At 42.5% G+C, this 24377-nt stretch overlaps 1 protein-coding gene across 4 annotated transcripts in view; it reads right to left on the reverse strand.

Moving 5' to 3' along the window:
* Nucleotides 1-24377, reverse strand: part of MYO1D (myosin ID) — a 356514-nt gene that overhangs the window by 77810 nt on the left and 254327 nt on the right. Inside the window, exon 22 of one of the 4 annotated variants that reach the window (XM_043536695.1) lies at nt 15500-15857. The exons of the other annotated variants lie outside the window; for them this stretch is intronic. Coding sequence (XP_043392630.1) covers nt 15812-15857 — 46 coding nt within the window. The 3' untranslated portion in view covers nt 15500-15811. Of the gene's footprint in view, nt 1-15499; nt 15858-24377 lie in introns of those variants that run through there. 4 annotated transcript variants of the gene reach the window in all.

A 24377-nucleotide genomic window follows, 5' to 3' on the forward strand; every position in this document is an offset into this window, starting at 1 on the left:
CAGGGGATAGCTCAGGGGTTTGAGCATTGGCCTGCTAAACCCAGGGTTGTGAGTTCAGCCCTTGAGGGGCCATTTAGGGATCGGGGCAAAAACTGGGGATTGGGCCTGCTTTGAGCAGAGGTTTGGACTAGATGACCTCCTGAGGGCCCTTCCAACCCTGATATTCTATGATGATTCTATGATAGGATCCCGACTTCAGTGGGAACTGCTGGGTGCTCACTTTTTAGGTATTTAGGTGCCTAACAAAGGTCTTGTGGCTTTAATTTTTCAGAGGTGACTAGTGATCTTTGGGAGATCTTACTGTATTAAGTTTATGTATCATTGTGGGCCAGAGATTGTATGTAATTCCATGGAGGAGGGGGACCACAGCCCTCCAGGAATTATGACCAGTGAGAGGTAATTAGGCAAATTCACTCAGGTTGTAACACCACTAGAGAGGTACCGCCGCCTGGTGAGAGGCTCACATCTACCGGATTCTCCAGAGACAAACAGTCAAAGAAAGGACTTTTGAATAAGTAGCCTGAGTTTAAACTGACTCCGGGCCTTCTTTCTGGTGCAGAAAATGGACAGGACCTTCTGTCCAAGGGGAGGGTGTGTATGTGCAATCCTTTCTGGGAAAGGCTGGAAGGACTTTGGCCTACAGAGTGATGGGTGCCTGTTTTGAGCTGGGGCTGTTATCAACTTGTAAACCCAGAAGAACCCCTTGGTGGGGTCTGAAGGACTTACTCCTACCAGAGCCCCTGCTGGAGTTGTGTATATGGTTGGGGTGATCTCCTTATTAGCATGCATGCAGATTCTCTTGTTTTTAATAGGTTTTCTCTGTAATGCTTTCATCTTAAGAATAAATATCCTTGCTTATAAAGGGCTGTGTGGCAACTCATAACTGCTGGCAATTAGATTGTTCATGGCCATTGAAGAGTAAGCCAAGCACTGATGCTGGTCTGGTTAGACACTCTGGCTTGCTGGGAATAACACAGTGTGGGCAGGGAACTGTGCAGGTTGTGAAGGGAGAGAGATGTGGCTGTCTGCACAAGAGAGGTGACAACTGAGGAGCTGAGAGCCTGGAATGGGTGAAGTTGGCCTGAACTGTGACACCAAACAAGGAACTTATGGCCTTAATTTTTCAGAGGGTGACTAGTGATTCTAGGGACCCAATCTGAGAAGCTTTAATAGGATTCAATTTTTGTAAGGTGGGCAGTCAAAACGTTTTGAAAATCAGGCCCTTTAGCGTGTCTCAAAGCTAGGCACCCAAAAATCACTTATCAATGTTGAAAATGGAAGCCTCAGAAGCATAACTTTGGGTAATTATTTTTGAAAAAGTGAAATGAGCTAGCAGCAAAAATTGCACAGGTGTGAACAAGGGGAAAGCAAATGTACAAGATGTATATTAGTTTTATTAAAGCTGAATAAGCTGGAAACCCAAAGAGTTTTATAGTATTTGTACTTTTTTGCTGTTCTCCCATGAGAATCATATAAAGAGTAATAGGAATCCCAAAAAAATAACTCTCAGAAAATTTCAACAGAAAGCTGGAAGCAGTGGAAAAGCATCCAGGCTTAGTATGCTGGATCCCCCTATAATTTTATTGTGGACCCTCACCCCATTAAAAAGTCAAGTGAAAATCTTGTGGAGAAGTTTTTGTTGTTGCCTTTTTAAAAAGTGCATCTGGATTCATATGTAACAAATTGCTTTTAAAATAGGAAATATAGGGTCAGGAGACACCGAAGAGTTGAAACTTGTGTTTGCAAATGGGTTGCTGGTCCATACGCTTCAGGAACAGGGTCCAATTAAGGTTTTTTTGTTGGAAATTATGAGACAGGGTAGGAATCCTATACAATGTGTCTCATTATAAACAAAGAGGTCAACACATCACCTTGTTATACTAATACTTAGCACGACTTAAAGTACTGTTAATCTTCAAAAGCCTTGCAAACGTTAACTCATTAATCCTCAACCACTCAGACCAGTTAGTATCATTTCCATTTTAAAGACAGGTCAATTGCAGCACAGAGATTCAGGGCTAGTCTACACTGGCAACGTTTAAAGCACTGCTGTTGCAGAGCACTGGGAGGGAGCTCTCCCAGCGCTCTAAAAAACCCACCTCCACGAGGGGCGTAGCTCCCAGCGCTGCTGGTGCACTGTCTACACAGGCGCTTTACAGCGCTGAAACTTGCTGCACTCAGGGGGGGTGTTTTTTCACACCTCTGAGGGAGAAAGTTGCAGTGCTGTAAAGTGCTGGTGTAGACAAGTCCCAAATGACTGGCTCAAGGACTTACAATAGACAGGGGAAGAACAATAATTAAAAAAAGACCAAGTTCCTTGCTCCCAGGTTCTGTGCTCATTCCATAACTTGAGTGTCTACCCCCCGCCGTTGCCTACATTTTTTTTTTAAATGCTACAACAAAAATGAATGTTTTGAAAGCCTCAGGTAAGATCTATAAACTAGGTCAGAGTATCTAAAAGTCAATTCTTCTGTCCAATAACTTTCACAGCAAATCTTTAATGTGTAAGATTTCTAATATCTGTTTGATTAAAAACAAGAGCCAGATGGCATCAATTGCAACCCCCCAAATAAAACAGAAATAGACGTTTTATATGTCTGAGATTGGTGAAATGCTGAGGTTCCCAGCACACAGACAGGCAATGCCAGGACAGCTGCTCAGGGCAGATGGGTCTTTTGACAGCTTGATAATGGTGAATCTAAACCATGGTAAGGGCAGCCAACTTAGGACCATCTGTTTGCTAGAGAGGAAATGTTCCTGGAACAGCAGGTAGCCACCGCTCTGGTTGAGAAATAAACCAACAGCAAGATCAGCAGTATTTATAATCTTTGCTTGTAGAGCTACACAAATACAGATGGCAAGACACACACCAGCATTGCATTCTGTTTTCAAATGCAATTTGGGATTTGTACATCAGTGGAATAAACTATACTATGTGTTTAAAGGATTTTTTCCCTGTCTATGTACATATAGCAAGATGACTTCGTAGAGGGAAACTGCTGTTTAGTTTCATACCCTCAATATCAAAAAGCACTGAATGGATGCGAATAGCTGTGTTTAGAAAAAGGAACATTAACAAAGCACTAAGTTTTCAGCACTACCTCCTCTGGAGGGAGCTCTGTGCAGTATGTGCTATTCTGTGGCACTGAAGGGCATCCTGAGCAGAAAGCTGTATGCATTAATTGTCAAAATAAGTAACTCCATGTCACTGCTAAACTGCATTAATGCTACTCAAGCTTTTGTTTGAATTTTTAAGGATGCTTTTGAAATGTAAATTCCGCAAGACAGTGAATATCTGGGTCCCTGTACAGGCAGAGCACAATGTCAGTGTGTGATGCGTTGTCCAACCCACACAAGGCAGAGTAGGTTAAATTAGGTCAATTAACCTTATTGCTGCACCTGGAGGAGAGCCAGGGATCAATAAAGCCTAATGAAAGATGAAGTTCAGCTGGAAATAGCAGGTTGGGCCTGTATAAAGGAATGAAGGTGAGAAAAGAAGGGGGTTGGTGTCTGTACGGAGAACAAAGCGACATAGTTAAAAGGTTTAAATTATTAGGGGTAATATTTGATACTAAATTACTTTGGAAAGATCATATAAACTATGTTAAAGACAAACATACAGGAAGGGTTAACCTGCATAAAAGTCTTTCTGGGACTAATTTGGGAATGAAGAAGAAAACACTGCAGAGCCTTTGTCAGACCAGTTACTGACTATGGCTCCCAAGCTTTTGGGTCAGCATCAAAATCAAGACTTAAAAAATTAGATTTAATACAAGCCAGGCACTACAAATTGCACACTTATTACAACTCCTATTTGTGTGCTACAGATAGCTTCTAGTGAAATGCCGGTTACACTATGAAGGAAAGCACTGAACCTATCTTTCTAGACCACCGTTAATGGGAACTGCAGTGATGAAAGACCAAATACCCAAGGATTGTTGGGAATTTGATAGGCAAACTATAGCACAGGATGTTAGAACTCAATTTACCATTTGAGTTAGTGTGTGGGGATGAAGGAATTGAAAGACAAGGAAAAGCTAAATGAAGTAAAAACTTTTAGTCATGGGAAAATTAGTTACGGATGGAGAGTTGCATGGTCAAACCTGGCTTTAGATTTGATAAAAGTGTAAGGGGAAAAAGAGACAGTAGGTATAAAAGTGAAGCATACCAATACATAGATGAAAAGTGGAGTCGTTTTTGTCAAATATCTACAGATGGGTCCAAAAAAGAAAAAACAGGATGACATATTGTACACCAAAATTGGGAATTAGTACATCTAAAAGAATATCCAATTACTTAGCTGTCAAGACAGCCGAACTAGTAGCAATAATGCTAGCATAAATTGGATCTGGGATGCATGCCCAGCTGTAGTCATGTTTTCAGATTCAGTCTCAGGCCTTATGGCAAGACAAAGGGTGTCTCAGTACACAGAAGTGATTTAATCAATGAAATTATATTTCTAACAACACAGTTTGTACAGATGGGGATACATGTAGCATTAGAACATAAGAACGGCTATATTGGATCAGACCAAAGGTCCGTCTCTCCCCGTATCCTGTCTTCAGACTGTGGCCAACGCCAGGTGCCCCAGAGGGAATGAACAGAACAGGGAATCATCAAGTGATCCATCCCCTGTCGCCCATTCCCAGTTTCTGGCAAACAGAGGCTAGGGACACCATTAGCTTGGATCCCAGCGCATATTGGAACAACAGGGAATGAAATGGTGGACAAAGCAGCTAAAAACACTAAGAAATGGAAAGTGACACAAGTACCCTTTAGTAAACACCGATTCAAAAACCTAGTACAGAAAATTTTAAAAGAGGAATGGCAAAAAATGTGGATTAATGAAAAAAGAGGAAGAAGATTTTTTTGAATTGTGCCCTAAAGTTGAGAACAACAACATACTTCGGGGCTTGGACAGGACTAAGTGCTTTTGTTTACAGTACTAACTGGCAGCTATTTTGGGATACTGCAGAATATGTTAACGAGGCCCTGATATGCACACTGCTGCTTCGCTCCCCATCCCATAACAACAACAAAATAATCTTCCTAATCCCACACATCTGTGACCACTGCATATTACTGGAATGCTTAGATGGCTTTGACCAAAGCATTCAGCAGCTGGAGACAGGAAGTAAACTGGTCCCATTCAGCCCAAATAGCTCCCTTTACGGGAGGCTAACAAAAGAAAGCTTCACCTGGTAGTATTAGGATCATCCTGCTAAGTAGCTGGAATGGCATCTTAGGATACAGGAAAAAAGAAAAGGAGGACTTGTGGCACCTTAGAGACTAACAAATTTATTTGAGCATAAGCTTTCGTGAGCTACAGCTCACTTCATCGGATGCATGCAGTGGAAAATACAGTGGGGAGATTTATATACACAGAGAACATGAAACAATGGGTGTTACCATACACACTGTAAGGAGAGTGATCACTTAAGATGAGCTAATGCCAGCAGGAGAGCGGGGGGGAAAAAACCTTTTGTAGTGATAATCAAGGTGGGCCATTTCCAGCAGTTGACAAGAACGTCTGAGGAACAGCCTGGGGAGGGGGGGGGGGAAATTAACATGGGGAAATAATTTTACTTTGTGTAAGTTAATAAGCCTAAGTTAATTGTATCCAGTTTGCAAATTAATTCCAATTCAGCAGTCTCTCATTGGAGTCTATGTATGATATATGCCATCATGTGCCAGCAATGCCCCTCTGCCATGTACATTGGCCAAACTGGACAGTTTCTACATAAAAGAATAAATGGACACAAATCAGATGTCAAGAATTATAACATTAATAAACCAGTCGGAGAACACTTCAATCTCTCTGGTCACTCGATTACAGACCTAAAAGTCGCAATTCTTCAACAAAAAAACTTCAAAAACAGACTCCAATGAGAGACTGCTGAATTGGAATTAATTTGCAAACTGGATACAATTAACTTAGGCTTGAATAAAGATTGGGAGTGGATGGGTCATTACACAAAGTAAAACTATTTCCCCATGTTAATTCCCCCCCCCCCGGGGGTGTTCCTCAGACGTTCTTGTCAACTGCTGGAAATGGCCCACCTTGATTATCACTACAAAAGGTTTTTTCCCCCCTGCTCTCCTGCTGGTATTAGCTCACCTTACCTGACCACTCATTACAGTGTGTATGGTAACACCCATTGTTTCATATTCTCTGTGTATATAAACCTCCCCACTGTATTTTCCACTGCATGCATCCGATGAAGTGAGCTGTAGCTCATGAAAGCTTAGGCTCAAATAAATTTGTTAGTCTCTAAGGTGCCCCAAGTCCTCCTTTTCTTTTTGCGGATACACACTAACACGGCTGCTACTCTGAAACCTGTCATTAGGGTACGGGAGTGCTATTTCTGAGGGATTTACACTTGGGGCTGTTGAAAATTACTAAGGACTGAGACATAGGCCTACATTTTCAAAGTGTTTAGTGATTTTGGGTGCCCATTTGAAATTCCTTACAGGGAGAATATTTTCAGAAAGTGCTGAGCATCTGCCCCCTGAAACATCAGGCCCTGCTAAGGAGTCTCAATTTGGGCCCCCAAAATCACTTTTGACAACCTAGATCTTGAAGTGCATCTGGGATGGAGTCTAAGTTTCTGGGAAAGAATGTTACACACTTTTTACACACACACCCCTTATTGCTTTAGCAGCTAGGTGCTGTTTACAAACATTCATGGAACTACTTAAATAGAGTAGTTTGAAAATCTCATCATCTGGTTTGGGCCAAATCCTGTTCCCACTGAATTCGACAAAAAATTAATGAGTCTGACTGGGAGTAGGACATGGGTCCAGGGCCAGTCTGAAAAAGGAAAAGTCTGATCGGTACAACCTATTTATAATCAAAAGGATATTACATATCTGACATGGTAATGGGCTGCGATCAATGTTATTAGACATAAGAACTGACTTAACCTACAAGATAACTATCTAAGTAAGTGTTTAAGTTTTGCAGTAATCATCTCAAAAGCACAAAAACTCTAACTTGTTTTAAAAGGGATGTAATAAGGAGAGGCTACACACAGCAGTAAGTTTTTTCCTGAAGATCACAAAAGGGGAGTTACTTACCTGTAACTGGAGATTCTTAAAGATGTGTGGGGCCCTCTTTGTATCCTACTGAGGTTAATGCGCATGTGCCATGTGCCCAGAGCTGGAGCTTTTCAAAGTAGTAATGTTCGTTGGTCCTCACATGACCTACAGATCTGCAGCAGCTGGGAAGGAGGCCAGGTAACGGAATACAGATAGGGACCACACATCTCAAAGAATCTGCAGTTACATGCAAGTAACCTCCACTTTTTCTTCGAGTGATGGTCCCTACTGTATTCCATTGAGCGTGATTGACAAGCAGTACCCAGCTAGGTGGACGGTGCGAGTAAGATGACGGAGCCATGGAGCAGAGGACCGCTGCACAAAACAAGATGTCCATCCACATAATCATGCACTGGAACATAATGAGAAGAAAAGGTGTGTACCGAACTCCATGTGGCTGCCTTACATACATCTGCAAGGTGCAGGTCAAGGAGCACGGCAGTAGTTGATGCCTACACTCTTGTGGAATACCCCCATATCCTACCTGGTGGGAACCATCCCGACAGTTGATAGAGCATAAAGCATCCTGAGACCCACTTTGAGATTCTCTGGGTGGAAATGGCCTACCCTTTGATTCTCTCCACTATGGCATCAAATGGTCTGGGAGACTTCCAGAATGGCTTTGTCCCTTGTAGGTAAAAGGCCAGGGCCCTACGCACATGGAGGGAGTGAAGCCACCGGTCCTCATTTCGGGCTTTGTCCCTTGTAGGTAAAAGGCCAGGGCCCTACGCACATGGAGGGAGTGAAGCCACCAGTCCTCATTCCTGAGTCTTAAGGCTTCCAAGGCTTTCAGAAACAAGAAAATTACTACAGAAAACTATGGAAATCCTGACTACGGCCAATATCCAGACATGGGTGTTGGGGTATGTGTGTGTTGTAGACTGTTTGGCAGGAAACTGCCGGAGTGGCGTCCCCAGTCTTTAATCCTACAAAAATTGCAGAAACAAGATAACTAGTACACAAAACAAAATCCTGAATAAAATGAAGAACAACAACAGTTTTTCGATAAAAGTTTGGAAAATGCATCACCAAGGACAAGAGGACAGTTGAAGCTCCAACTAGGACCATGTGGCGTTGAGAACGAACTGAAGACGCGGTTGGTCCATCCTGCCCTTTATTGCCTCAGGCAAAACCATGAGGCAACACAAGGGCACATGGGCGGACCAAGAGATACCGCTATTCTGAAAAGCTCCAGGCACATGCGCATTACCCTCAGTGGAATATAGACAGAGACCATCACTCCAAGGAGAACTAGGGCTCTCTGGCGGACAAGAACTGCATAGGTCATATAACTATGAACTCATTTCAGAGAAAATGAACACCACTCTATTAGGGAATCTGGAGACTTGGAAGGATTAGATTTTTATTGGTAAATTACGGTAAACATCTATTTCACTGTAGACACCCAAACTGAGGAACAAATATCTCCAGTGATAACAGAAACAGAGTAGGAAAGTAAGAAAATACTACTTGAGAACTTACTGGTTTGATTTAAGGATATTTAGCCTGATGTGATGTTGACAGTTTGTATTTTAGTGGCTACAAAGCTTTATTTTTTTTTTGAATCTCATGTCTAATTCTCTCATTGCCTGACTCCCACCCATAATTTCCTGCAACTATCAAAATGTAAATTGATAAAAATCTAAAAATGTTTAAAACTAGACCAACATTATTCATCAAAATTATAAAAAAATAAAAATCAATTTCTGCCAAGACTGGTAATTTTGTATCTTGCTCACAACACAGCTTCAGCTTCTGATAAAATCTTTCCATTGAAGTAAGTTCAAGAGGTTAGCTCCTTCTATCCATGAATACTGTGCACTCAAAAGGGTCCTTTGCCTCTATGAAAACTAGCCAAACAACAAATTCCACTACCTTCTCGTGGTGATATCATGATGCTGAGTTTAAAGAACTGAAATGATCCTCTATCTGATTTTTAACTAGCTTTCATGGGTGGTTTCCTTAGAACAGCAGATAGCATCAGTGGCTGAAACATCCAAGCTACAAACTGAAAGGGATGATAGAAAATAGCATGCTAAGAATTGTTACTTCCTGTGAAAGCTCTAGAACTCCTCCCTGTTCAATTTCCACTCTGAAAGTTACACTCTTTAATCCATGCCCTTCATTTTTCAAGAATCACAAGAAGTATGGAGAACAGAGACTAGATAAATTTGCACAGGGTTCAACAATCTTTAGAAACATTATTGGTGATAAAGAAAGCTACAATCACATTTTTCTACAATTTTTTTTCCAAGACACTAAGATCTCAACCAACCTCAAATAATATTAAGCCAATAGTTTGACCAGTTTTGCCAGTTTGTTTATTTGTCCCCCAGACTACTGTACATATACATAATATGTAATTTATTTTTATTACCTCCCCTCACTCCCAAAAACTTCTGTAGAATAGAAGGTTGGATAACTGGTCTTATGAAGGTTACAGTAAAACCCAAGTAGAGTTCAGGCTCCCAATTTTCTTTTGTTAAAAAGGGAAGAGAAAGAGCTGTACTAACCTAATACTACAAGAAATGTTTTATAAATAAAAATATTGTTTCTCCGTCACCCCCCAAAAAAGCCAGGCTGGGTTTATGATATCATTCATGTGCAGTATTAGAAACCCTAAAACAGCTGCATTATGCAGGGCATCTGAGAACCTGAAAGTGAAACTGATCATCATCAAAACTGAAATTGAGTAGTCTTATTCCACTATCAATACTAAGGGAAATGCACAAAAAAAAGATTAAGAGTTTTAATAATTTACAGTGTTAATTGATTTAGTAGTAATTTTGTTTTAACTATGGTTTGCTGAAGCACAGCTGAATTCCATATGTCCTTGTCTATGCCACTAAAATTCCCTAGTTCAGATAGGGCCTTCCAGTTAAACAGTAATTAGCCCTGGTTTGGCTGCATGCATCTGACAATCATGGAGCAGGTCCTCAAGGAATCAATTCTGAAGCACTTAGACGAGAGGAAAGTGATCAGGAACAGTCAGCATGGATTCACCAAGGGCAAGTCATGCCTGACTAATCTAATTGCCTTCTGTGACAAGATAACTGGCTCTGTGGATGAGGGGAAAGCAGTGGACGTGTTATTCCTTGACTTTAGCAAAGCTTTTGATACTGTCTCCCACAGTATTCTTGCCAGGAAGTTAAAGAAGTATGGGCTGGATGAATGGACTATAAGGTGGATAGAAAGCTGGCTAGATCGTCGGGCTCAGCGGGTAGTGATCAATGGCTCCATGTCTAGTTGGCAGCTGGTATCAAGCAGAGTGCCCGAAGGGTCGGTCCTGGAGCCGGTTTTGTTCAAAATCTTCATTAATGATCTGGAGGATAGGGTGGACTGCACCCTCAGCAAGTTTGCAGATAACACTAAACTAGGAGGAGTGGTAGATACCCTGGAGGGTAGGGATAGGATACAGAGGGACCTAGACAAATTAGAGGGTTGGGCCAAAAGAAATCTGATGAGGTTCAACAAGAACAAGTGCAAAGTCCTGCACTTAGGACGGAAGAATCCCATGCACCGCTACAGACTAGGGACCGAATGGCTAGGCAGCAATTCTGCAGAAAAGGACTTAGGGGTTACAGTGGACGAGAAGCTGGATATGAGTCAACAGTGTGCCCTTGTTGCCAAGAAGGCTAACGGCATTTTGGGCTGTATAAGTAGGGACATTGCCAGCAGATCGAGGGACCTGATCGTTCCCCTCTATTCGACATTGGTGAGGTCTCATCTGGAGCGTCCAGTTTGGGGCCCCACACCAGAAGAAGGATGTGGAAAAATTGGAAAGCGTCCAGCGGAGGGCAACAAAAATGATTAGGGGATTGGAACACATGACTTATGAGGAGAGGCTGAGGGAACTGGGGTTGTTTAGTCTGCGGAAAAGAATGAGGGGGGATTTGATAGCTGCTTTCAACTACCTGAAGGGGGGTTCCAAAGAGGATGGATCTAGACTGTTCTCAGTGGTAGCAGATGACAGAACAAGGAGTAATGGTCTCAAGTTGCAGTGGGGGACGTTTAGGTTGGATGTTAGGAAAAAGTTTCACTAGGAGGATGGTGAAGCACTGGAATGCGTTACCTAGGGAGGTGGTGGAATCTCTTTCCTTTGAGGTTTTTAAGGTCAGGCTTGACAAAGCCCTGGCTGGGATGATTTAGTTGGGGATTGGTCCTGCTTTGAGCAGGGGATTGGACTAGATGACCTGCTAAGATCCCTTCCAACCCTGATATTCTATGATTCTATGACACTGTCAGTAGTGGGTAATTTTCCTAGTGCACACAAAGCTTAAGTGACAGATTAATTCGACACTGCAAGCTCTAAGGCCCTTCCTTTTGTATGGAGATTTTCTGCCATTACACAAGATGGTTATTTCCTTGGAGTGACATCTTCTCATTAACAAGACAACACCATTTTCATTTTTAGACAATGTGGGCTAATGTTTCTTCCTGTCCCAGAGACACAAACATTAATCAATATTACATACAAAAATCTATGTTAGAAGAATATTAAGGCTGCAAAATCAAGTGCTTAAAAGTTGGCCTTAAATCTGGCACTTCCTGTCTGTGCAACCTTAATTCGGCTCCCTTGTGCACATGCAGTATGATATAATCTTTATTTACACGTTCACATGCTATCTTTTCCACAGGACCCTGTGGTATTCAGTGTACGTAATGAAGTTGCTATGGGGATAGTCAGGGTTGTGACTGAAGGAGATTGGTCTGTAGGACCCCTGCCTCATTTGTTGAGGAAGTTGGAAGGAAGATGTGTTTGAACAAGGCATGGGATGGCAGGAAGAGAAAAGATGGTCTCATGGTTAAGGTAGTTGAATGACAACCTAGAGAACTGGACTCTAACCCTGTCTATACTACAGAGTTCCTATGTGATGTTAGTCAAATCACTTAAGCCAAACTTTTCAGAGGTGGTCACTAATTGTTTTTTCCTCATTTTCTGGCTGCCTAGCCTTGTTCTTAGACTGCTGAACCAATCTGACTGAAATTTTTGGGTCGGGAGGAATCAGACTGAGGCAGACACCCAGGTTAGAAATTTTCAGCCCAAACAGTTAAAGTCTGGCAAAATTATAAGAAACTGAAAACAGGGTCTTATGGGAAGTGTTAGGCCACCTTACCAGCCAACGCTACCAGCCCCACTTACAATTCTCCTTAAACACCATCTTTAGTGGTTCAAGTACAAAGGAAGTGTTGCTGTTTTACCCCTTAAGGATTTGCATATGTTAATCCATCAGCCTTGTCTACACTAGAAAGTTGCACTATTTTAACAGAAGGGGCAATGTCAAACAGATCAAAAAAATCTGCACATCTTTCTCATGTAGACGAGATGCTGATTCCAAAATGTCATCTCTGAGGCCTGTCTCAACCCATTACCTAGGCAACGTCTAGAAATTCTGGGGAGCAAGTCATAAAAATGGAAAAAAGAGACATTTAAAAACGGATATCAAACAGAATTAAAAAATAAATTTGGGATCTCCTTGTCAGGGCTAAACTGTGGGCATGATTTTTTAACTGAAGGATACTTGAAATACAAAAATGCTTAAGATTAGAACTGAGTAAATTTTGAGGCTAAACCAAAAAAATCTGGTTCAATTCCACACAAAACTATTTAAAAAAAAGAAAAGAAAAAAAAAGATTCTTTTTGAGTTTACCAAACTGTTTCGGGTCGACTCTAAATTATTTTTGTTTTGTTTCTTTCAATTCGTTTCAAATCAACGAAAATACTTTGGTTCATTCTACAATAATTTTATTTTTTATTTCCAATCAGGTGTTCTCAGATGTTTTTCGCCTTTGAGGCTTTTTTCAATAGGCCAAATCTGAAAATGAAATGTCATTTTGTAACACAAATTGAAATTTTGAATTTTTAAAAAAATTTCAGCCAAAATTATTCATTGAATTGATCCAAATTTGCAAATAGTTTCGGAGCCCTGAAAAATGCATTTTTCAGCAAAAACTCTATTTGACAGATATTTTTTGCCCTGCTCAAGTTAAAAACCAGTACTGCTGTCTTCTGTTATTGCTAAAATTACTGTGTGAAATTCCCATACAACATTTGGAGGGCAGGCTGAAAATGTGTATCTAATTATAAAAATGCTGCCTTCCTCTTTCAATCTGGCAAATGCCTAAACAGTTTGAACTTTTAATTAAGAATCATCCAGTACTCCTAGGCTACTTTACTATTCGGACAGCAATATTCACTCTGCTCCAAGGACTGGTTTTAAAATCTCTCACTTAAAATGTGTTCGCAAATCTTTGTCTGCAATAACTTTAATTGTCACCTGTATTGTTATGGACAGCAAAGAACAGAAAGAACATTTGTCAATTCCTTTGTTTACACCAAACATATTTTATCTCCGGAAACTGCCTGCAATTCTGGTTTTTCTTTGCTTTCAAGTCGCAATTAATGTAGGTTGTTATGGTTAAGCCCGTGCCCCACCCCCACAATGTTTCAAACAATTATAAATTAACAGAGAAAGCCTTTAGAACAGTCAGCATTGCAGACACTTTCATTCTACATTTTATATCATGATGATTTTTATTTTACATATGCAGTAGTTTTAAAACACTTTGAGCTAACCATTGTGTCATCACTGTTAATGTTGTTAAAAACCATTCAAGGCTAGGCGATTACCAAATGTACCCCGAAGAATTATTTTCAGAAACCTTTTAACTAGCTTATGCTCTTTTTTACACTGACAGTAGAACCATGCAAGTTGAAGTGGTCTCCTTAATATGTACATGAGGCCACCTTAACCAGAATCAGAGCTCAATGGTCTTCTGAATCCTTTAAAGCAGAGATCACAGCAATAGGCATGATGTGGCTAAGAAATTGGACTGAGATCCAGGAGACTGGAGATCAATATCTGGCTCTGTCAAACTTCCTGTGATTTTGGGGAAGCAACTGTCCTGTGCCTTAGATCGCTTGTCTGTTCAGTGACAGAACTTTCTCATCCTTTGTCTTGTCTGTTTAGATTGTAAACTCTTTGGGTCAGGGATTATCTATGTGTACATACAGTGCCTCGCACAGTGGAGCCCTGAGCTCAGTTAGGACCTCTAGGTGCTATCATAATTCAAACAACTACAGCAGTTTAGGAAAACAGAGAATATTTCCATATTCACTAAGGGTGAAATTCAGCCCATTGCACAGGGCCTGCAAAAGGCTCTCTTCATGTGTTAACCTGGGATGTAAGTGGGGTATAAGGCATTGTCCAGGCTCTCGTCCCAAGGTAACCTCTGAATGGCTGATGGCAGCTACAGATTTTTTCATAAACACTTCAGATATTTAAGATACTGGTAAAAGGAAACTGATTTAATAATTCAACTTGTCCAGTCTTCTCTGCTTTCAGAACCAACTCTAGCTTGCTATGAATCTAAGGCTCTGACTCAAGATATGACTCACCTGCGACATTCTCTATTGACTCAGCTCGTACCGAGAGTGTGTATTTAGAAGTGAATCACATTACCCAACACATCGGGCCTGTACACACTGCCACGTATGTCGGTACAATTTATGTTGCACAGGGGTGTCCATAAGCCACCCCTCGAGCAATATACGTTACACCAACCTAAGCGCCAGTTTGGACAGCGCTGTGTCGGCAGGAGAGCTTATCCCACAGACATAGCTATTGCCTCTCGCAAAGGTGGTTTTATTATGCCGACAGGAGAGCTCTCCACCGTCGGCACAGAGCATCTTCATCAGATGTGCTACAGTGGTGCAGCTGCACTGGTATGTGTGTGCCGCTGGAGCGCTTCTAGTATACACTACCTCCTCTTTATGAGAAGGCCGAGGAAACCACCTTTTTACTATACGTTTTTAAACAATAAGTTAAATCATTCCTCCAGAAAGGTACCATAAATCAAAATTCTTTTGATATTTACTCAGCCAACAGGTGTACTCACTCTTTGCTAATCATGACAAGCCACAACTGCACTGAATATTTTTAACATCCCAAATGTCTCTTGGCTGCCACACCAGGTTGGTCAAAAACATTAAAAGCTATGCTCACCATGGACAAAGGAACTGCCACTAATAAGAGTAAAATTTAAGTGGATGGCAGATTTTCTCAATAGAGGTCTCATAGCTCGGGAACTTCTGTCCCTGAGATGTAAGAATGACCACAATATATCTCCCTCAAGATCAAAAATGGCATAACTTGTCTCAGACTTCAATTGTAAGCTCTCAGGGGCAGGGGCTGTCCTTCTGTTGTGTACACACAGTACCTGCTGCAGTGAAGCCCTACCACTGGGCTGCCACATGCTACTGCAATATAAACACCACCGCCACCACTTGCATCTTGGCCTATCCATCGTAAGTAATTATAATTTATTTATTAATATTAATGATTAATAATAAATTACCTGCCCATAAGAAAGTTTTCACTGACTTCTTCTGCAAAGCACTTCAATGCCCAGGTGATGAATGCGGTTTAAAATGTCTGGTGGTGGTCTGTCACTGGCATGGACTATGGGCAGAGAATGCTGGGGAATTCCAGGAAGTGGTGATCCTTGCTCCTGCATGCAGCCAAACCTATTGGTCTGCCTCCATACCCCATGAAGGTGGCGCATTCCCCACAGTTCAGTTTGTCAGATGGGGGGAAGATACATGAAAAGGAAGGAGTAAAATGGGGTGGGGGGGAGGAATTATTCTTGGAGATTGGCTGGAATCACTGGAAGCTGTCTCTAGAATAGCAGTTCTTCCCTGGTGAGGTGTGATTCAGGATGCGGTCATGAGAGGTTCCTCAGTGGGTTGCGCCCATAAGCTGAAAAATCAGCTAAAATCAGTAGGATTCAGCAGCAGTCTGCAGTGAGAGGAAGGAATGACTTCTTCCCCCTGCTTTGATCTCCCATCCCTCATGCGTATCACCCACTCCCACAGCAGCTCCTTAGTCCCTCCTCCCCAGCACACAAAGGGCTCAGATACAGTGCCTGAAGGGGCAGAACAGCCAACTTTGCAGCCTCTCAGAGCAGCACTTCTCCTGCCCTGGAGCAGAGCATTGCACAGGCACAGGATAAGGAGAGGAGAGAGAATCACCGCCCCCCACAACCCACAACCTCTGCCCCAGATGGTCTTCACAGTACCTTTTTGGATCCACAGTCAACAGCAGAAACATTGTTCTATGACTCATACCTCACATTCCTTTGCAGCTGCAAATATGGTGGGATGCTTGAGGATTTTTCAGCCATTTGATGAGTTGAAGGAAGAAAGAGTTAAAAACCACAGCCCTAGAGAACCTCAACTGGCTCCGCCATCACTTCTACTGAGAAACTGAGTAAGTTCACTTAATGGCTGTATTATTTAAAAAAGGAAAACCTCTCGAGGGTAAAACTAACCATTAACAATTCAGGTCCCTTATCTAGAGTAAACAACTGGCTAACAAGTTAACAAGGTTTCCATTTCAAACTTTATTATTATTTGACCCAGATATTCACCATGCTAGTTTTATGCTACATTCACGTCAAACAATTTGCTGAGTGTGAACTTCAAACAAGAAACCTGAAGATTTGAAAAAAAACTTTATGAAAGCTAAGTTCTCTCTGCTAGATAATGTCATATGCACAGATGAAATCAGACATTAAAACAGAAACGAAAAAGCAAACTGAAAAAACAAATTCCATCATGTGGCACCATATAAGCACCTACATAGGGTCATCAGCAGGGCTGGAACCTTTAGATCCATTGCACATTTCTGCCATTGGAGGTAAGGAAACAACTGATAGAAGTAGTAGGTTGTCATCCTCTGGAGGCACCAGCACTACAGGGGGATGGGACATGCTTTGCCTCTGGATTTCAGAGACATTTGCTGATAGCAAAGGAATGGTGAGACTCAGGAATCCTGAGTTTACTTTGGGACTCTGGAGTCTAGCTGTCACAGACTCTTCTGTCTGTTTCCTCTAAGTTCGATGCCTTCTGTCCCATCCCAGTCCTGTTCCTGGTGCCTCATCTCAGGCCCATTCTCCTGCTACCTAGGGCCCAGTCTCCATTCTCAGGTGTCTCATCCTAATCCCAAAATCACTGCTCAGGCAGTCCTAGTCTCCCCCTCTGGGTTCCCCATCCCAGTCTCTTCCCCTTATAAACAATCTCAGTCTCCTTGCCCAGCCAGTCCTCATTCCTTACCACTGGCTCCCAGTCTTCCCCACTGAGTTCCTCATCCAAACTCAGTCTCCACCTCCTCCCCAGATCACTTCCCAATATCTCCCATCTTGGGTTGTTTGTCCTAGTCTCTTTACCCAGACAGTCACAGTTCCCCCCTCCCCACCGTCTCAGAAGGTCTGTCTTCCCTTACCCTCTCTGGATCCCAGTCTGCCTCCTTGTCAAGCAAATCCCGGTCTTTCCTCCCAGCTCCTTGTTCAATCTCCGTGTTCTCACATTCTCCAACTAGCTCTGCCTACAATGGCATGAGGCCCACCTGCGACTGCTAGCAGCAAATATCCCCAAGGGCCGGATATAGGACACGAGATGGGGAGGGCTCTGAGTTACTACAGTGAATTCTTTCCCAGGTGTCTGGCTGGTGGGTCTTGCCCACGTGCTCTGGGTTGAACTGATCACCATGGGGTCATGAAGGAATTTCCCCCGGCCAAATTGGCAGAGACCACGGGGAGTTTTTGCCTTCCTCTGCAGCATGGGGTTTAAACTAGAGTATATGGTGGATTCTCTGTAACTTGAAGTCTAAGTCATGATTTGAGGACTTCAGTAACTCAGCCAGAGCTTAGGGGTCTAATGCAGGAGTGGGTGGGTGAGGTTCTGTGACCTGCAATGTGCAGGAGGTCAGCTAGATGATTACAGTGATCCCTTCTGGCCTCAAACTCCTTCCCGCCTCCTGTTTCCCTCACCCACTCTGTCACAATCTCTTTGCCCAGCTAGTCATAACCTCTCTTTCTCAGGCTCCTAAGTCCCAGCCTGCTCTTTACCACTCCCCCCCAGCTGCCAGGAGACTTTTGTGTCCAGTTAGTCCCACCCTCCATTTCTCAAAGTTCCCTTCTCACCAGGCTGCTTGTCCCAGACTACTCCATTCACTGCCCCTCATCAGGTTCTTGTCTCCTCTGCAATAAAAGACAAGAACCAGATGCTGCTTCCTCTTCCACAATGCCTGGGTGCCACAGGCTCCCTGCTCTGAGTTATGGTGCCCAGCCCACCTTGAATTTTTCTGGCAGCCTTTAACAAATTTCCACTGAACAGGTGCAGGATGATTTTCAAAGGCTTGTAATTCAGCCAAATGTATGTGGATTTTTTACAGGGAAAGCAAAAGGCACGCTCCCTGACAGAAGCTGCCTCCCCCTGCCAATTTCAAGTCTCTGCGCCTTTAAAGCATTGAGGAATTAGAACTTCTCAACAGAACGGCTGCAAGAATTTAACACTGCAAAACATTTTCCCCAAACCTCATTCTCTGAAACAGCTGAACTGTTTTCACAGACATTTTCCAAAAAATTCAGCCTGAGAAACACCAGCATGTAAAATTTCAGCCCAAATAGTTAAGAGGTTGGCAAAGGTGTGAGAAAATGAAAAAAAATCTTACAATGAAAAGCACCAGGCAACTTTAACTATAGGGGTTGCTGCCAGCTATACCTATAATACACATTTGAATACATCTACCAGATTAATATAGTGTAGTATACTGACACATGAACACACCCTGAAAGTTAAATATCCATTGTTCATTTATGTCCACAGACTTGAGCAAGCAGAAGAATTAACACAGTAATTAAGAACTCCAACATATAAACTAAGTGTTAGAAACCTAGTTCAAAGGAACTATCATTAAATTAGCCTTGCTTCTATCCCAAAAAATGATATTTAATCTGGAGTCACTGTGTACACTGATCCTTAAACATTAAAAAAAAAAAAAAAAAAACCTTATTAAAAAAAAAGACTCCAGCATTCATATCATGGTGGCCATGAAATACTCTGTGTGCCCCATACAGGGTGACTTAAACAGAGACCCCTTCCACAACTTCCTTTTACAACTAGTGAAAACATATCTTCAGCTGCCACAGGTGTGGAGTGTATCAAGTATGAAGCACTGCTCTGAAGTCACATTACAGGGTCACTATCAAGCTGGAGATTTTACTGCTGGATCTACTTTCTTTTCATGGCCACCTCTTGACAGGCACCACAGAGAAACCTAACACTTGCCATCTGCATGCAGTGATTTTCAGCTAATAATAGTTTAACAAGGAACTCTCAAAATCTCTCTGAAGCAATAGGTCAGCTAATCCCTTCCACGGGGAGGATTTTACTTCCAGAAAACTGAAGCCAGCTGAGAAAGAAGGTATTTCCTTTTATTTATTTTGAGTTGTAGGCTTTGCTTTGATAGAGGAAGTCATAGAATCATAGAATATCAGGGTTGGAAGGGACCTCAGGAGATCACCTAGTCCAACCCTCTGCTCAAAGCAGGACCAATCCCCAATTTTTGCCCCAGATCCCTAAATGGCTCCCCTCAAGGATTGAACTCACAACCCTGGGTTTAGCAGGCCAATGCTCAAACCACTGAGCTATCCCTCCCCCCAAAGTCCTGGCTTTGTGATAAATATTTAGGGACACAAACTCGCACTGTTCCCCTATGAGATGTGATCACTATTAACTAGTTATTTTTACTGGCATGTCAAAAAAGGGATGGCTGGTGACCCAGCTTTCTTATTTAACTGGCAGTACCTACAGGTGCCTTTTGAAACATCAAGTGAGAGGGATACGTTGTGTATCCAAGGGAAGACCAAAAGGCAAGTATTTGCCTACCATTCTGAAACATTTGGAGAATTATCTGGGTAACAGCAAGCCAAGACTGGGGTTATTTTTAGATTTAGAAGCTTTCCATTATTACATCAATGAAAAAATGTGAACAAGCGAAAAAAGCTATACCATTATCTGAGGTACACAATATTTTTATATTGTCATCTATGTATAGTATTCTCTTGCTATGAGGAAACATCTACCACACATATAACTATGCTGGATATATGGCAACAACCACAAATTGGGGCACCTGAGCATCTGTCATATGGCATACCTAGCACAAAGAGAAAAACCAAAGAGGATTATTTGAATGCTTTAGTCCATAAGGTCACAGGATCTGGAATGTAGTCAATAGATGGAAAATTCACCAACTTCTCAGCTGTTCCCAAGATTAGGGAATTTTAAATAATGTGGATGTTTAACACATTAAACAGGGTTAGGTTTAGTTGGAGATAGATCTATAACAAGCCTTCTGGATTGGGGGGGAGGGGGAGCTGGGGAAGGGAGGGGTATATCTTGACTTTAGTAAGACTTTTGATACGGTCTCACATGACCTTCTCATAAATAAACTAGGGAAATACAACCTAGATGACACTACTAAGGAGGGTAAATAACTAGTTGGAAAACCCGTTCCCAGGGAGTAATTATCAGCTGTTCACAGTCAAGCTGGAAGGGCATAACAAGTGGGATCCCACAGGGATCAGTTCTGAGTCTGGTTCTGTTCAATATCTCATCAATGATTTAGATAATGGCATACAGAGTACACTTATAAAGTTTGCGGATGATACGAAGCTGGGAGGGGTTGCAAGTGCTTTGGAGGATAGGATTAAAATTCAAAATGATCTGGACAAAGTGGAGAAATGGTCTGAAGTCAACAGGATGAAATTCAATACGGACAAATACGAAGTACTCCACTTCAGAAGGAACAACCAGTTGCACACATACAAAATGGCAAATGACCGCCTAGGAAGGAGTACTGAGGAAAGGGATCTGGGGGTTATAGGGAATCACAAGCTAAATAGGAGTCAACAGTGTAATGCTGTTGCACAAAAAGCAAACATCATTCTGGGATGCATTTGCAGGAGTGTTGTAAGATGCGAGAAGTAATTCTTCCACTCTACTCCACGCTGATTAGGCCTCAACTGGAGTATTGTGTCCAATTCTGGGTGCCACATTTCAGGAAAGATGTGGACAAATTGGAGAAAGTCCAGAGAAAAGCAACAAAAATGATTAAATGTCTAGAAAACATGACCTATGAGGGAAGATTGAAAAAACTGGGTTTGTTTAGTCTGGACAAGAGAAGACTGCCGGTGCCAGCCAAGATGACACTTCTTGCTTTGCCTCCAAATCCCTCAACACCCTTGTACCTGAAGAAACAGAGCAGCGGAGGCGCAAGACTCAGCAGCTTGCTGGAATTCTCCTTTCCTCCTCCTGGATATTCACGGCAATGGGAGTTAGGGAGATAGGGTTATGAGCAGAATGCACTAAGGAGGCAATGATGAAGAGAAAGGACATTTTGCACTCTTATTCCTTCCCTGAAAATTGTGAAGGGAAGGGGACACTGGATTAGACAGAACAATTTTGGAAGGTCTGTCCCTTTCCTTGTACACTACTCCTGCCAGGGAAAGAGAGACCTTTCTAAAGGCCTTTTGTAATACGTAAGTCAGTGCCAAAAAAATCAAGGCATTTATTAGAACAAGAACTGACTGGCTCAGAGGGGAAAGGCCGTCAAAACATTGCCCATATTTTATTTTCATAACGTATATTATCTGTTATATTATCTAGCATTTTTATAAAATGCATCCCAAATAGGAGGGTGGTGAAGCACTGGAATGCGTTACCTAGGGAGGTGGTGGAATCTCTTTCCTTTGAAGTTTTTAAGGTCAGGCTTGACAAAGCCATGGCTGGGATGATTTAGTTGGGGACTGGTCCTGCTTTGAGCAGGGGGTTGGACTAGATGACCTCCTGAGATCCCTTCCAACCCTGATATTCTATGATTCTATGAAGCTGCAAATGTACTAAGTCATTACCACACAGAGGACTAGACCAACCCAATGAAATTTACTAACATTATAAAACAGACATATGAATTTACTGCAGATGTGTCTTTACCTAACAAAGGAATCCTCTAGTCTGGAGACTGACTGATGGGCTAACCATGGCTGTTTGGATATGGTTAACCCAGTCAGTTCACCTGACTAGATTCTTCTGTGAAAGAGAAAACACTTTCCAAGGAAGCAGCAAGATAACACTTTACATATCAAGCACAAAGTGATCTATACACATGATGAAAGAGAAAGCTGAAAAACTGAAGAGAAATAATACTGAAATACAAATTAAAGGCCTAGTCCTGAGAATTGCAGACCATTTGCAACTCCCATTCTTCTCAATTCATGTTCCGGCCCTGAATATACATCCTTTTGGCAAGCAGAAGCCCAGGGACCTTACAGCTGGCTAATGAAATATCTTGGATGCTATTTCACTCTTTTAGATACTTTGTTATACAAGAAAAAAAACTGGTTACATACTGTAACTCTGGTTCTTCAAGATGTGGTGCAGATGTGTATTCCACTGAGGTGTGTGTGTACCCAGAGTGTCAGAGCTGGAGATTTTTGCCTAGTAGTAACCTTAGGGAGAAGCATTCATGTCTGTTGCCCCTCCCATAGCTATATAAGGACACCCCAACCGCCCTCAGTTCCATCTCTCCGAACACCCATGAGAGATGACTCCGATGCAGAGGGGACGAAGGGCAGGTCATGGAATACACATCTGAATCACATCTTAAAGAACCACAGTTGCAGTAAGTAACCATTTCTTCTTTGTGTAGATGCAGATATGTATTCCCCTTAGGTGACTCACAAGCAGTACCCCTCTCAGGAGGCGGGGCTTGAAGTCTACCTAAATTAGGATTGCAGGACCACCCTTCCAAAATTTTTATTGGCTCTGGAAGATGTGGTAATGGCATAATGGTCTGTAAACGTAAGTATGGATGACCCCATGGCAGCCTGGCAAATATCCAATATGGAAATGTCACTGAGGAATACTCTTGACCTTGCTTGCGTCCTCGTCGAATGAGCTCGTATCCACTGAGGCAACATAGCCGAAGCTATTTCATATGCAGTCTTGATACAGGATAAAACAACAAGGAGTCCCTGTGGCACCTTAGAGACTAAAATTTATTTGGGCATAAGTTGTCATGGGCTAGAACCCAGTTCATCAGATGCATGCATGAAAGCTTATGCCCAAATAAATTTGTTAGTCTCTAAGGTGCCACAAGGACTCCTCGTTGTTTTTGCTGATACAGACTGACACAGCTACCACTCTGAAACTTGATACAGGATGTTATCCATCTAGTGATGGTCTGTGAAAAGACTACTTGACCCTTCATGCAGTCTGCATGACAGGAACAGATAAGGTGAAGCACAAAATGGTTCAGTCTTATCCAGACAGAAAGCTAGACATCTCCAGACATCCAAGGTATTTAGACAGGGATCCTCCGGAGATGAATGTGGCTTAGGAAAAAACACAGGTAAATATACCGCCTGGTTCAAATGAAACTGAGACCCCTTTGGAGAGCAAGCCTGGACCAAAGTCCCCCCTCCCCCCCCCGTCCCCTCTGAGAACAGAACAGGTGACATTTCCTGTTTTCCCTGTAGCAGATGGGAACAGCCCACACTGTGAAAACTACCAAGAGAACACTCGTCTTCAGGGACTACTCATGACTCAGGGGAAAATACCTGATGAGATGGTCCATGAGATGATTCTATACCCTGGACAAGTGGACAACTATCATAGCAATGCTCTCCTTGATGCAAAACTGCCACACATTGATCACCTTTAGGCAGAGCACCCTGGAGTGTGCCCTCCCTTATTTGATCACATAGTACCTCACGGTCATATTTTGGTAAGTATGTGAACCACCGAGTGTCTGATATGGTTCCCAGAAGGCGCAACATGCATTGTGGATGGCCCGAAGTTTCAGCATGTTTATATGGAATGAGTACCTTCAGCAAACTGAGGTGTGCCTCCCAACCCAGCAGGAAGGCATCAGTAACAAATGACTTGGTTGGTGAGGGCCAGGTGAAAGGAATGCCCTGCCGAACATTCTGTGGACACATTCACCACTGCAAGGAGTCTAGGAACAGTGGAAGGAGACAAACCAGTCTGTCCAGAGAAGGTTAGAACAGGAGATTGTCCTGAGCCACATCTGAAGGGGGCAAAGGTGCAGCCTTGCAAACCTGGTCACCTGCTTGCAAGTGGACATGTGGCCTAACAGTCTCAGACACATTTGAACTGTTATGGAAGGCTGAGATTGCAGACTGAGGAAAAGACGTTGAATTGTCTGAAAATAGTCAGTCAGAAGGAATACTCTTGACATTGTGGAATCTAATGGGGCCTCAATGAACTCAATTTTTTGAGTGGGATTCAAGGTTGACTTTCTAGTGTTTAGAATGAGACCCAGAAGCACAGGCAAGGGCAATGTGGTGCTAATGTGAGTGAGAACTTCATCTCTGGATCTGCCCCACAGTAACCAGTCATCGAGGTACAGGAA

This window comes from Chelonia mydas, chromosome 27, assembly GCF_015237465.2.
Source record: "Chelonia mydas isolate rCheMyd1 chromosome 27, rCheMyd1.pri.v2, whole genome shotgun sequence".
Classification (NCBI taxonomy): domain Eukaryota; kingdom Metazoa; phylum Chordata; order Testudines; family Cheloniidae; genus Chelonia; species Chelonia mydas.